The following is a 13,903-nucleotide window of genomic DNA, read 5'->3' as shown; positions in this document are numbered from 1 at the left end:
TATATGCAAATGTTGGGAATTGCGCGGGAGCTGATTGAGGCTGATCGCACAGGATCACCTTCATGCCGTATCAGATTGTCTGCCAATATTTGCTGCCGCGAGTCATCCAAATTACCTGAAGTCTGCCTATATGTATCTCCAAAAGATGACAGCTTTAGAGGTCGAAAACCCTGAAGTGTTTCAGAAATTCATGCGTGGATACCATGTCATCCGGCGAAGCAACAACTTCTGGGCTGGACTTGGATGTGACTTAGTCATTGAACAAACTCTTATGAGATCACTCAAAAGTACAGGGGGTTTAACAAGAGGTAGTGGAATGTCAGAACACCAAAGGGCTATCTGGACAATGTCTTCTCCCGTATCATCTACCTATAACTACGCCATGCAAGAATTTTGTGAAATGCGATATACAACTAGCGAACAGCACAGAGAAGCCACTGCCGCATGAATAGTCCGGGATAAAGAGGATCTGACCAAGCTTGACCCAATGCTTGGCCTCTATACTCCGTTCTCAGGTGAAACGACATTGCGCAACATTGTTACAGGGGTAAATGCCGATGATGACGTGAATGTAGACGACAGTTTCACTGTTGGCAGGGACACGGTTACCAAAATGGAAAGTCAGTTGATTTTTTCTTATTCCCACAAACGCAACACTAAGGTGAAGACCATGGCGTCAGCAAGGGCTGTCAAAGTTGCTGAAGACAGAACAATGATCCTGCTATGTTATTTCAGAGGTTCCTGGTAGTGTCGCAATCTGGAGGACTTAGCTTAGATGAAGTGATGAAGCACGAACTTTCCCCATATCCACCCTCTTTGTTTGAAGGCAAACATCGACTACGAAAGCCGGACAAACCTGCCCTTCTTGAGGCTATACGGAACCATGCTACTTCTGTTGATGATGTTGTCGTTCAGCCTATTCCCAAGACTGAGTACTACGTGTTGGATGGAGGTTCTCTCCTACATCGGCTGAAATGGACTGAAGGGAACACCTACAGCTCAATTGCTGCTAATTATGCATCTTTTACGACAGATCTGTATGGAAAAGCGACCGTAGATGGATATGGAGGACCCAGCACAACACCCACCAGCGACGGAAGACCACAAATGTGAAAAATACAGTCAATATCACGGAGACAACTAAGTTTGTGGGGAAGAAAGACGATTTCCTTTCAAATGAAAAAAATAAGAAGTCACTAATTGACATGGTCACGGTGCGCTTGAGGCAAAAGGACTGTCACGTGGTGCAGGCAGAAGGGGATGCAGATTTGGAAATAGTGAAAGCAGCTATCACTATGTCGACCACAACATCAACCACCCTGATCGGAGAAGACACAGATCTTCTCATATTACTTCTGTATCATGGTAGAATGGACAGTAAGGAACTCTACTTTCGTTCAGACAAAGGGAAGCCCAATGTATACAATATCAAAGTTTTGAAGAAGCTACTCGGGGATGATGTTTGTACTGATTTGTTGTTTGCCCATGCATTCACCGGATGTGATACTACCTCTAGAATCGTTGGTGTTGGCAAGAAATCAGTGTTTCAAAAGGTCGTCAAGGGCGATTCTGTCTTGCGCATCGTTCAAGGTTTTTTTGTGCTCACAACTCAGATAAGGTTGCTGTGGCAAGTGCTGGGTGTAAAGCAATGGTGGCTCTGTTTAACGGAACAAGTGAATCGTTGGCATCATTGCGGTACAGCTATCTTTGCAAAAAAGTGGCGACCGCAAAGACATTCGTAACACCTTAGATTGCCCCCTACAACCTCGGCGACAAAGTACCACGCACGACGGAGCTACCTTCAAGTCATGCAATGGATGGGTCATAATGACAACATGGACCTTGCAAATTGGGGTTGGAATGTTGAAGGAGACAAAGTCACACCATAATGATGGACAATAACCCAGCTCCTGACATTCTGCTAAAAATGATTCACTGTAACTGTTCGGCTGGATGCAACACACTTAGATGTAGCTGCAAGAAGTATGGACTTGACTGCACAGGGGCTTGTGGGCCTTGTCAGGATGGGAACTGTGAAAATATGAACCATGCACCATTTTTAGATGAAAATGAGGACTGATTATTGACTGTTTCATGCGAATTGAAGTTTAACAAATTTGAATTTACCATCAGATTGCAAATTTCCAATCATGACGTCATTGATGACGTCGTGACGTCATCACATAACTCCAGGATCCACATATCAATTTCATGACTTCTAAGACAATATTTTCTACGGTATGTTGCACGTTTGAAGTGGTTCACTACTGTTTATGTCAAACGATATATGAAATATAGGGAATTTTGGTCAAATGGCGGCCATTTTGTTTGACGTCATATTTAGACCCTTTGCGGAGGCCCAATTGCTGCCAACTTTTGATATGTTGTTCTCTGGACCAATATCTAGAGAATAACACCATAAAACGTTTTCTTGCAATTTTTTTGGGGTTATTCTGTGATATGATCCTACTAATATACAAATACTATAAATACTAATTTTCACGAAATTTGTATTCATAATAACTACACCATGGCATTGTGTATTAGTGGATTTCTATTTAACTGGACCACAAGTAATAACGAACGGTGTACACCTTTAAAGCTCTTCGCTGCTCTGAGGGCACAGGCCGCTAACAACTTTCCCCCAATGTCATCTATTCCTGGCGATTCTTTCCAGTTCCCACTAAGAGTCTCCCATGGTCTTCATGTCACCCTCGAGGTCCCGTCACCTGTTATTCCTGGGCCTTCCCCATTTTATCTCACCTGGTGAGCTGCAGCCATCATGGAGCGTCCGTCTACCTTTTCATAGGCTGACAGCATGAAATTTTCTCTAAAAATTCACTTCAGCTTTGGTACCACTGAAGTGTAACGTTTTTGAGTGTTTACGTTTCTAAGTGTTTCCACTCATTGTTCGATAGACTGTATGAAACTTTTCAAACGAAAATCAGTTATTGGATTAAATTAAATTTAATTAAAAATTAAATTACCATATTTTATAGTCATAGTGCCCTATACAGGTAAAACGAGCTCTAAGGCACTTTACATTGGTAAAACACTGGTGTAAAACATAAGAAATTTAAAACAATGGTAATAAAGGAAAATATGAAAAAAAAAAAAAAAAAAAAAAAAAAAACTGGCTGACTTGATCACCATGTTCCGCCAGGTCTCACTGTCTCAGTTACCCTTTGTTGAAAAGTCATGGTCGCTCTAGCTGTCTATTTTCTATTGTACGGAAACACCGAAATGGGAACAACCAAAAATGTTACACTGGTCATTGGTTAATGTCAAGGTAAGAAATAAATTGCATTCTTGTTGACAGAACTTCAAATGTAATTTTGTAATGACAGAAATTGATAGGTGCTTCCCCCCCAAATTGTTTTGCAAAAAAACGTATGGTGTAAATAATCAATGATTCGACTGTTGTTTTTCTACTTCAAAGGACAGAAATGTGATAGGTGCTCCCCCCCCCGAATTGTTTTGCAAAAAAACGTATGGTGTAAATAATCAATGATTCGACTGTTGTTTTTCTACTTCAAAGGACAGAAATGTGATAGGTGCTCCCCCTGAATTGTTTTGCAAAAAAACGTATGGTGTAAATAATCAATGATTTGACTGTTGTTTTTCTTCTTCAAAGGACAGAAATGTGATAGGTGCTTCCCCCCCCCGAATTGTTTTGCAAAAAAACGTATGGTGTAAATAATCAATGATTCGACTGTTGTTTTTCTACTTCAAAGGACAGAAATGTGATAGGTGCTCCCCCTGAATTGTTTTGCAAAAAAACGTATGGTGTAAATAATCAATGATTTGACTGTTGTTTTTCTTCTTCAAAGGACAGAAATGTGATAGGTGCTTCCCCCCCCGAATTGTTTTGCAAAATAAACGTATGGTGTAAATAATCAATGTTTCGACTGTTGTTTTTCCTGCTGCGATTGCTCCACCAGGCAGACGTCAATGAAAGGCATACCTTTGAGGGAGGTAGGAAATGATGTAAGATCAGCCGACGATGTGATTTTTACCTGGGCATTTAGTGTTAGCGAAAAGTGCATCACTTTTATACGAAACTCAAGCCTTGTTGACTACTCTCTTGAAAATAAAGGTTTTTGAGCTTTTGAAAAAACTCTTAAAGTGAGACTTATAGGCAGGAGCAGAGGGGCTTATTTGGCCAACTTCAGGTGACTAGTATACACAGTGAGGGCCCTGGGTCATGTCAGATTCAGCACATTCCTCGTACAAGCGTGAATCATTTCGACCTACTGTGAGATGTGAGAGACCCCTATTTGCAGTTCTTTGTGTACCTTTATCTTGCCTGCCTAGCTGCTGCCTATATTGCCCCTTTAAGGTTTTTCAGCCAATATGCAGTTTAGAGCAAACGTCATTTCAGTTTTGACGACATTGGTAAAATCTGTCCGGGTGAATTCCCAGATTCGATTTCACTCTATTCGAAAGGTTGTCCTGATGCAGTGGAGCTCACACTAACTACATGGGTCATTATTACATTCAGGCCAAAAAAACTGTAAACAAATTCTTCAATTTACGATTCTCAGTGTTTCTTTTAACGCTGTGCAAACGAACGATTTTTGTTGCTGCAACCTGCAACGGAGTCATGGCAACATGATATTATGCATTATGCAAAATTGTAAGTGGTTGCAATTTTAACGAATAGGTGTCCGCATTCCAATTGCTATCGAAATGCCGTCATCGCTCCATCGCAGGTCGCGGTGATTTGAATCCCTTGTTTGCGCTCTAGTCCATTAGTGAAAGTTCTGACGTTTTATTTCATGAGTTGTTTACTGTAGTGATGTTTCATTTCAGTGACTGACATTTTGCATATTTTTGGTATATCCCGCTTCTTTTTCTGTTGTTACCCTTTTTCCCATTTCTCTTTCATGAGTTTTGAGCGTGTGCCGATTTTAAGACACCTGGTGTCACAGAGCAGAGTCCGTCTGACGTAATTTTCCCCGTTGCTTATCATGGAGGTAAACAAATTTTCAAAAAAGACACGTTTCATCACCATTACTGAAATTGCTACACAAATGTAACATTTTAAATCTCAATATATGTCACAGGTGCACACAAGTTGTAAAAGCTTAAAGGCCTAATTTCACTAGTATTTTACCGCTGAAGAAGGTTTATGGATTGATGTCCTGCCAGCAGGTAGTGTCCCACAAATAAGTGATTTGAATCTCTGCTACCTGTGGTTATAAATTCTGTGTGCGACAAGGGTATTACTCCTCAACAACAGATAAAGCCAGCAATCATTGGGTTTGACGTTGATTGCAGGTTGCTGGTCTCTGCAAACAAGCAATTATCACTGCATGCGATTTAAATCACAGCTAGCAGTGATTTTGATCCCGGGGGTGCTTCAAAACCCCTACTGTACTGGGTTTGAAAAAGATGGTTTTGCCTCAGCGGGAAATTCCTCCAGTGGAGAAAGGCCTCGTTCTTTAGAGAATCTCACTGTGGTGTCATGATTGTAGCATGCTGCATATCAAGCATGTCAAGTCTGAAAATCTACCACCATCTCACAAACTGATTACAGTAGAACCTCCCTTTGCGGACACCTCTCTATTAAGGAACCCTCTCTAAAAAAAGGACACTAGATTTGGTCCCAAATTAGTTGTTTCCATTTGATTTGACCTCCCTAATCAGGACACCTCTCTATTAAGGACAGCATTTGTCAGTCCCGAGGGTATCCTTAATAGAGAGGCTCTTCTGTATTGCTGATAAATGGCATGGCATTCTATAACATTTCAACTCTCCACTTTTTGACTGATCGTTCGAACTTTCTGTTAGATGTTATTTCTTTTGAAAAAGGTTGTTTTTACTCTTCCGTGTAAGGTAAGGTGGTACAAATATTACCCCAGTAGAATAGCAGCCCCTAGACATTAGAAAACAGCTGAGGGCCCGGCTGTTAGAAAGCATGTTAGCTTATGACATGTTGTTTCATGTGCAGCAAGCAATGCACATGTATCACCATGTCAGCATGATGTTATGAGCTAACATGCTTCCAAAAACCGTCCCCTGGCAATGCACATTTCTGCAAGCGGTCTATAATAATTGTACCAGTTTAACGTACATCTATATGTACATGGTTGATCTGGGTTAATGAAGTTATTATCAAACGTGTTTTTTTTGTTCCGTGTTCAGTGTTATGTTGTTTTCCATGGCCTGTTGTCTTCATGATTGAAGTTGATTTCCAGGAATAACAAACAACTACATTGTATGAAGAGCCCCTCCTCATGAACGTCATGTTTATCGTTTTAGCAGAACCACCTGAAAAAATCCCTTTGAAAGTGATGTTTTGTGGGTTCACATCCTATGATTTTTAACCCAAAACCCAATGGTTGGCTTCCTGAAGGGTTCACCATGGACACAACCATTTTGACTGGAACTTGAAATCCTGAAGAAATTAGAGCATTTTCATTCTCAAAACAAAGTGAATGCCAATTTCAAGGCTGGGAGACAGTTTGCTGAAAAACAAAGAACTGACTCCCTATCCTTGAAATCTGCATTCATGAAGTTTTTTAAAGGAGTTCTGATTGCTTTCTTTAATATTTCAAGTTCTAGCCAAAATGGTGGTTCCTATGGTCGACTCTTAATTGGCTAAAAGTGCATGTAAAGCCATAAGACGTGTTACATTGGTATGAATCAACCCCTCGTCCTGAAAATACTGTACCACACCCCGTCATATTTTTGTGCAAGTTTATATTTTGACTGATTTCGTGAGTAAGATGGACTCTCAAAATTAAAAATCACAAAAAAATCTTTTGATTGGAAAAAATTGAGAAATTTTAGATCCCGCCCCAAAAGTCGGAAATTTTACGGAGCCAGATTGCAAAAATAAAGACGCACAAAATTTGGCAGATTACAGTAAGTTACGACCTCCTCTGCAATGACAACGAAATCACTTCTCAAGTTGAATTAAATTTTCCTTTTGAGCACCGAAAAAACGAAGTTGAGAGCAATTTCCTGTGAAGTAAATCGAACGATTGCGTGGACTAAGCGCATCTAATCTCAAATTGCGCCAGTTTGAAAACGACTTACATGATGCGAAATCGTGTCTTCGTTTCGTGACATCGCTTTCCTGAATCTATTTGTAAAATTACGTTGTGCGACAACTTGATGTTGCCGTGTTGAAGCTCCAAGCGGATATGATGGGTCCGGGGATCCATTTCGAAGATTTCTGTTGGTTTTCATGCTTCTTTATTTCATTTTGTATTACGAGAGAATGACATGGCTGAATCAAAGTTTTGACTTGGGATGCCATCCTCCTATATTAGGCCTTTCGATCATTTCTACACTACCCTCGCACAAGTTTGTGTGGCAGGTTCAGCAGCAATCCAAAGGCCCTCTGTAGGAGGATGGAGGATGATGCCTAAAAGTCATCAGTGGTGTGCATGACACTAAGTCACAAATTCATTTGCGACATCCTTCTCCCAGACCTGTTGTAATTATGTCTAAGTGATATATATTCATGAAAAGACAAATTGTCAATCAGTCCGAGTTAAAATTACACCTAGATGCGATCAGCTTTAAAAGGAGAGCCATTTGTGAAATTTTGAATGGTTGAAATAGGGCCAAAAACCTATTACTTCAAGTCAGTAATAGGTTTTTGATGGTGCCGAAATGAGTCTTTAATTTATAACATCATTTTCTGAAATTTACTTGTCAAATTGATAGAAACCGATATGGCTGCGTTGCCAACATGATAGGGTTGGGAAAGTGTCCATTTCTAAAACCACATTAGGAAATTGATTTAGGTACTCGTGTTAGGGTACATGACGTTCCCCGGGTGGAGCACACAGGACGCGATTACCATCGGTAAATGTTTGCATCAGAGACAAATTGTTTGCGATACGAAGTTAGCATTTGGCGACAGTAATAAATGACGGAGACTGTTGTGGGGATTCCTTCTTGCTATGGTGCGTGATTTATTCGTTGATCGTGAATTAAGTGGGATTTTTTGTCGAAGGTAAGACAAATTTATAGTAGTTAGGAGTTTTATTTATCTTTGCGGAAACAACTTAATGCGAGTGGGCCGTCATGCCGGGCGAGTTTGCCCGATTCAAATTTTTGTGCGACTGGTGTTCAAAAAGTTGGATATAAAATCGTATTATCGAATCAAATATTGGTAATTTGGATAGAGGATCAAGTTGTGATTATCTGTTTTTTGCAATGCAACCTGACTCTAACAACATGTTTACAAGTGGGTGTCCCGGCAAACGGTCTACTAGTAGTTTAAATATTTGAAACTGTGGTGCCCTCTTTTGTGTTACTGTGGTTAATGACAGCATAACCTTGCTGGAATTTCGAACTTTGATAATCTATTCGTAAAATATGCATCCTTTCCTACAAAATTATGTCCTGTTGGCGTCATGAGTTGCAAAATAAGTATTTCCCGAGACATTGAAGTGGCCAAGGTGGGTCCCCCTGTTCAAAACACACAAAATATTAGGCTCGCGAAATCAAGCGGTTTACAGTAATGCGATCATTCAGGAGCCAGAACACATCAGCAAATTGCTTAATTGCTCTATTCATGGATGCTATCTGTGGTGATAATTGGATTGTAACTGGTCTGCTTTCAATAATCGCATAATTAAGCGCTGCCAGTTCTCACAAAAGGTATGGAGGAGAGTGTGGTGGGAATGAATTGGCCGTATTGTCAGATCGTGTATAAAATGGGCAAATTTTCAGCAAGACGGTTTCTTTAGTATTCCCAGGTGAACCAGGCCATCCATACTTCAATCAAACCAGATAGTTGTATGCCTTCCCCAGGTGGCCAAGGCCTTCCTTACTTCAATCAAACCAGATAGTTGTATGCCTTCCCCAGGTGGCCCAGGCCATCCTTACTTCAATCAAACCAGATAGTTGTATGCCTTCCCCAGGTGGCCAAGGCCTTCCTTACTTCAATCAAACCAGATAGTTGTATGCCTTCCCCAGGTGGCCAAGGCCTTCCTTACTTCAATCAAACCAGATAGTTGTATGCCTTCCCCAGGTGGCCCAGGCCTTCCTTACTTCAATCAAACCAGATAGTTGTATGCCTTCCCCAGGTGACCCAGGCCTTCCATACTTCAATCAAACTAGACAGTTGTATGCCTCCCCCAGGTGACCCAGGCCTTCCATACTTCAATCAAACCAGACAGTTGTATGCCTTCCCCAGGTGACCCAGGCCTTCCATACTTCAATCAAACCAGACAGTTGTATGCCTTCCCCAGGTGACCCAGGCCTTCCATACTTCAATCAAACCAGATAGTTGTATGCCTTCCCCAGGTGGCCCAGGCCTTCCTTACTTCAATCAAACCAGATAGTTGTATGCCTTCCCCAGGTGACCCAGGCCTTCCATACTTTAATCAAACCAGACAGTTGTATGCCTTCCCCAGGTGACCCAGGCCTTCCATACTTCAATCAAACCAGACAGTTGTATGCCTCCCCCAGGTGGCCCAGTCCTTCCTTACTTCAATCAAACCAGACAGTTGTATGCCTTCCCCAGGTGGCCCAGGCCATCCATACTTCAATCAAACCAGATAGTTGTATGCCTTCCCCAGGTGGCCCAGGCCATCCATACTTCAATCAAACCAGATAGTTGTATGCCTTCCCCAGGTGGCCCATGCCTTCCTTACTTCAATCAAACCAGAGAGTTGTATGCCTTCCCCAGGTGGCTCAGGCCTTCCTTACTTCAATCAAACTAGACAGTTGTATGCCTCCCCCAGGTGGCCCAGTCCTTCCTTACTTCAATCAAACCAGACAGTTGTATGCCTTCCCCAGGTGGCTCAGGCCTTCCTTACTTCAATCAAACTAGACAGTTGTATGCCTCCCCCAGGTGGCCCAGGCCTTCCTTACTTCAATCAAACCAGATAGTCGTATGCCTTCCCCAGGTGGCCCAGGCCTACTTCAATCAAACGAGACAGTTGTATGCCTCCCCCAGGTGGCCCAGGCCTTCCTTACTTCAATCAAACCAGACAGTCGTATGCCTTCCCCAGGTGGCCCAGGCCTAATTCAATTAAACGAGACAGTTGTATGCCTTCCCCAGGTGGCCCAGGCCTTCCTTACTTCAATCAAACCAGACAGTTGTATGCCTCCCCCAGGTGGCCCAGGCCTTCCTTACTTCAATCAAACCAGACAGTTGTATGCCTTCCCCAGGTGGCCCAGGCCTTCCTTACTTCAATCAAACCAGATAGTTGTATGCCTTCCCCAGGTGGCCCAGGCCTTCCTTACTTCAATCAAACTAGACAGTTGTATGCCTCCCCCAGGTGGCCCAGGCCTTCCTTACTTCAATCAAACCAGACAGTTGTATGCCTTCCCCAGGTGGCTCAGGCCTTCCTTACTTCAATCAAACTAGACAGTTGTATGCCTCCCCCAGGTGGCCCAGGCCTTCCTTACTTCAATCAAACCAGATAGTCGTATGCCTTCCCCAGGTGGCCCAGGCCTACTTCAATCAAACGAGACAGTTGTATGCCTCCCCCAGGTGGCCCAGGCCTTCCTTACTTCAATCAAACCAGACAGTCGTATGCCTTCCCCAGGTGGCCCAGGCCTAATTCAATTAAACGAGACAGTTGTATGCCTTCCCCAGGTGGCCCAGGCCTTCCTTACTTCAATCAAACCAGACAGTTGTATGCCTCCCCCAGGTGGCCCAGGCCTTCCTTACTTCAATCAAACCAGACAGTTGTATGCCTTCCCCAGGTGGCCCAGGCCTTCCTTACTTCAATCAAACCAGATAGTTGTATGCCTTCCCCAGGTGGCCCAGGCCTTCCTTACTTCAATCAAACTAGACAGTTGTATGCCTCCCCCAGGTGGCCCAGGCCTTCCTCGCTTCAATCCGACCACCCTAATATGAGAAATCATCATCAAATTACGCTTAGTGTTGATCTTAAACTCGTTATTGGCCGTATTGCGACCACTCTCGAGATTACATCCGTTGTCGGGAATTCCACCCAGGTCGCTGGAGATGGATTGCTTTCACTCCACCATTTCCAGCACAGCAGGGTTCAGAACTGATGGAAAAACATAATGTGCTGAAAGGCCAGGCAAATATGATTTTCGGGTTAAGGAATTGACACGGCGCACGCTAGGGTGTCTCCGCTAAAGTTGAGACCGGGAGGGTTGAGCTAAAGGTAAAATGTGGGCCCATACCTGAGGCACTTTGGCTCAAGGTTTTTTTTTTGGGGGGGGAGGTTTGAGCTCCTCCTGATGGCCTCAATTTCTTTTGCAGATGTGACCATTTTTACCTCCCAAAAATGCTTCCGGAGCCGAAGGGGCAAAAACGCTTTGTAATTTTGACCCCTCCTTTTGTGGGTGCCCCCCCCTACGTTGGGCCCAAACAGTTTTAAATGGTGTGAATTTGGTGTTATTGAGAGGCAAGAATCTGGTCGAGACGTAGGTTAGAAATGCGCTGATTTTGTCTAAATATGTTTATTCGAGACTCGTCTTGCGCTTAAAAAGGAAATTACTTTGCTCCTGATCCACGTCTCTGGGGTATGTCTCCGTAATTGATGTCAAGTGAAGCGCAGTAGCACATCTCTCAATATCTAATTAGAAACCAATACAGACATCTCATCCGAGGGTCTGGCTCTGTTAACTGTTTTGTTGATTTTCAATAAACTCCGTCATGCGGTCTGATTGGTCAGTTCTACATTGATTATCGATATTCTGAAGAGATTGCGTGCCACGAAACAGTTGACCTGGTACTTACATGTACTGGTTGATCTGTTTAGCTTTAGGTAAGTCGCGAGATTCTGTAATCAATTATGAAGAATTATAGCCTTCACTCCAACATCAGTGCCTGTGCTCTCCATGGGGGGATAGTGGGCTTTCCAACTTCACCTCAACAGGGCCTGTGCTGTCCATGGGGGGATATCGGGCTTTCCAACTTCACCTAAACAGGGCCAGTGCTCTCCATGGGGGAAGGGATATCGGGCCTTTCCAACTTCACCTCAACAGGGCTTGTGCTCTCCATGGGGGAAGGGATATCTGTCCTTTCCAATTTCACCTCAACAGGGCCTCTGCTCTCCATGGGGAAGGGATATCAGGCCTTTCCAACTTCACCTCAACAGGGCCTCTGCTCTCCATGGGGAAGGGATATCAGGCCTTTCCAACTTCACCTCAACTCCTTGGGGGAAGGGATATCGAGCCTTTCCAACTTCGCCTCAACAGGGCCTGTGCTCTTCATGGGGGAAGGGATATCGAGCCTTTCCAACTTCACCTCAACAGGGCCTGTGCTCTCCATGGGGGGAAGGGATATCGAGCCTTTCCAACTTCACCTCAACTCACCCCGTTGCTGAAGGTGTTCTTGTCACGAAAAGCATGTGACCACCCTAGCAGGATTGCTGGCTGTTCTTTAACATTGCAGCACCCCCACCCTCAGGGATAAATACAGTGGAACCTCCCTTAGCGGACACCTATCTTTGAAGGCCATACTCTCTATTCAGAACATTGCCTTTGGTCCCAAATTGGTCATTTCCATGAGGAAGCCTCGTTAATTATCCGAGGCGTGCCATTTTAAGTCCATACAGTGCATGCACTGTCATACCGAGCGCTCTGGTATTGCAGATTATTCACTTGGATCGATGTTACCCATCCTACAGAAAAACACGTGACCGGACACCGGAAGCTTACGCCCCCAAATCGAGGTCATGACGAGTGAATTGCCGTCTAGTACCAGCCTCTGTAATGAGTGAATGGAGGAGACTGGTGAATGAGTCTAGACCCCCCTTCTCGATAGGTAACCTCCCCCACAGGGCATATGCTTTTGCAATCAGACATCTTCAGTAGTTAAGATTCATCATGGGGCCTGAGTCATTGGGTATGATTCTAATCACAGGATGGGGCGACACACATGTATCTTTTATCTTATTGCCAAAGGGCAAGACCGGTCGAGGTTTAAGTGCAATTTTATGTCCTCTGATTTTATTTCAGCTGCAATTTCATGTCAACAGCTTTATTTCACCTGCAACTTTATGTCAGCAGGGTAAGGTTCACCTGTAATTTTATCCCTGCGAAATTGTTTGTCATAATTGTTTATTGACTTTTGATATCAACCACGTGGGAAATTTTTGACGTAAACCACAACAATCATTGGCTTGGCCTACTTGACCATAAGTTCAGTAATCCTATTGTCAAATGGCTAGACAAATTCAAACTATTCACCAGACAAGTTGAATGGAATATATGGAGCGTAAACAGTAAACATTATTATTTAGAAGTTACGTTCCCAATTAAAATAGCACATGGCCTATGACAAGTTTTTCGTTAGGATTTTTGATGTGTTGAAAGGAGTAAAGAGCTGACGTCTAATGTTCAAGGAGGCATTGGTTGGTTCAGAGGCAAATCCGTTGCTGGATTCGGACACGGATGCGAGTACCACTGCAAGTCAGGATGGGGAGGATAACGTAAGTCATGTTGTAAAATTCTCAGGGAAGGCCATGGCTAGTTTGATACACGGATCCCGATGGCCTATTAGTTAAGGCATCCGCCTCGTGATTGGAAGGTCAAGGATTCAAGGCCTGCTGGTGACCTCTTTCCGATGCGGCAGGTTGGTTGTGGTGTGGTCCAGTTCTAAAAATATCAGATTTCTCAAATTGGTGACACCCAAAAGTTTGTCACATACTATTTCTCTAAAACTTGTACCTTCTGTACATACGTGAAGTTTGGTGCGATTTCCCCAATAGTTTTCTAGTTCTGGAGGAACGGAAGGCACTATTGCATTAAATCTTACATTTGCTTTGACATAGGCCTAATACATGAGAAAGTATGGTATTGCAATAATGTGGGGTAGGCCTTACTGTGATTAACTTAGCAGTTTGGAATCAATGGACACCGTCACACAAGCCCGTATAAGGCTTTTGTTGATGAACAAAAGGCCAGGTGACATGGAAAGCCAAAACAAATTTGGTGTGTAGGGGTTTGT

General features: G+C 43.3%; 1 protein-coding gene across 8 annotated transcripts in view; it reads left to right on the top strand.

The window, feature by feature from the left end:
• LOC135497152 (endothelin-converting enzyme homolog) overlaps nt 1-13,903 on the top strand; it is a 90,934-nt gene that overhangs the window by 4,020 nt on the left and 73,011 nt on the right. For 3 of the 8 annotated variants that reach the window (XM_064786892.1, XM_064786898.1, XM_064786889.1), the window contains exon 1: nt 13,129-13,385. The exons of 2 other annotated variants lie outside the window; for them this stretch is intronic. In XM_064786892.1, coding sequence (XP_064642962.1) covers nt 13,290-13,385 — 96 coding nt within the window. In that variant the 5' untranslated portion in view covers nt 13,129-13,289. Of the gene's footprint in view, nt 1-3,941; nt 3,988-4,891; nt 4,977-13,128; nt 13,386-13,903 lie in introns of those variants that run through there. 3 more of the 8 variants (XM_064786895.1, XM_064786894.1, XM_064786893.1) reach the window with 3 other exon arrangements.

The sequence above is a fragment of the Lineus longissimus genome, chromosome 12, assembly GCF_910592395.1.
Source record: "Lineus longissimus chromosome 12, tnLinLong1.2, whole genome shotgun sequence".
Classification (NCBI taxonomy): domain Eukaryota; kingdom Metazoa; phylum Nemertea; class Pilidiophora; order Heteronemertea; family Lineidae; genus Lineus; species Lineus longissimus.
This window is presented reverse-complemented; position numbering and strand designations above follow the sequence as displayed.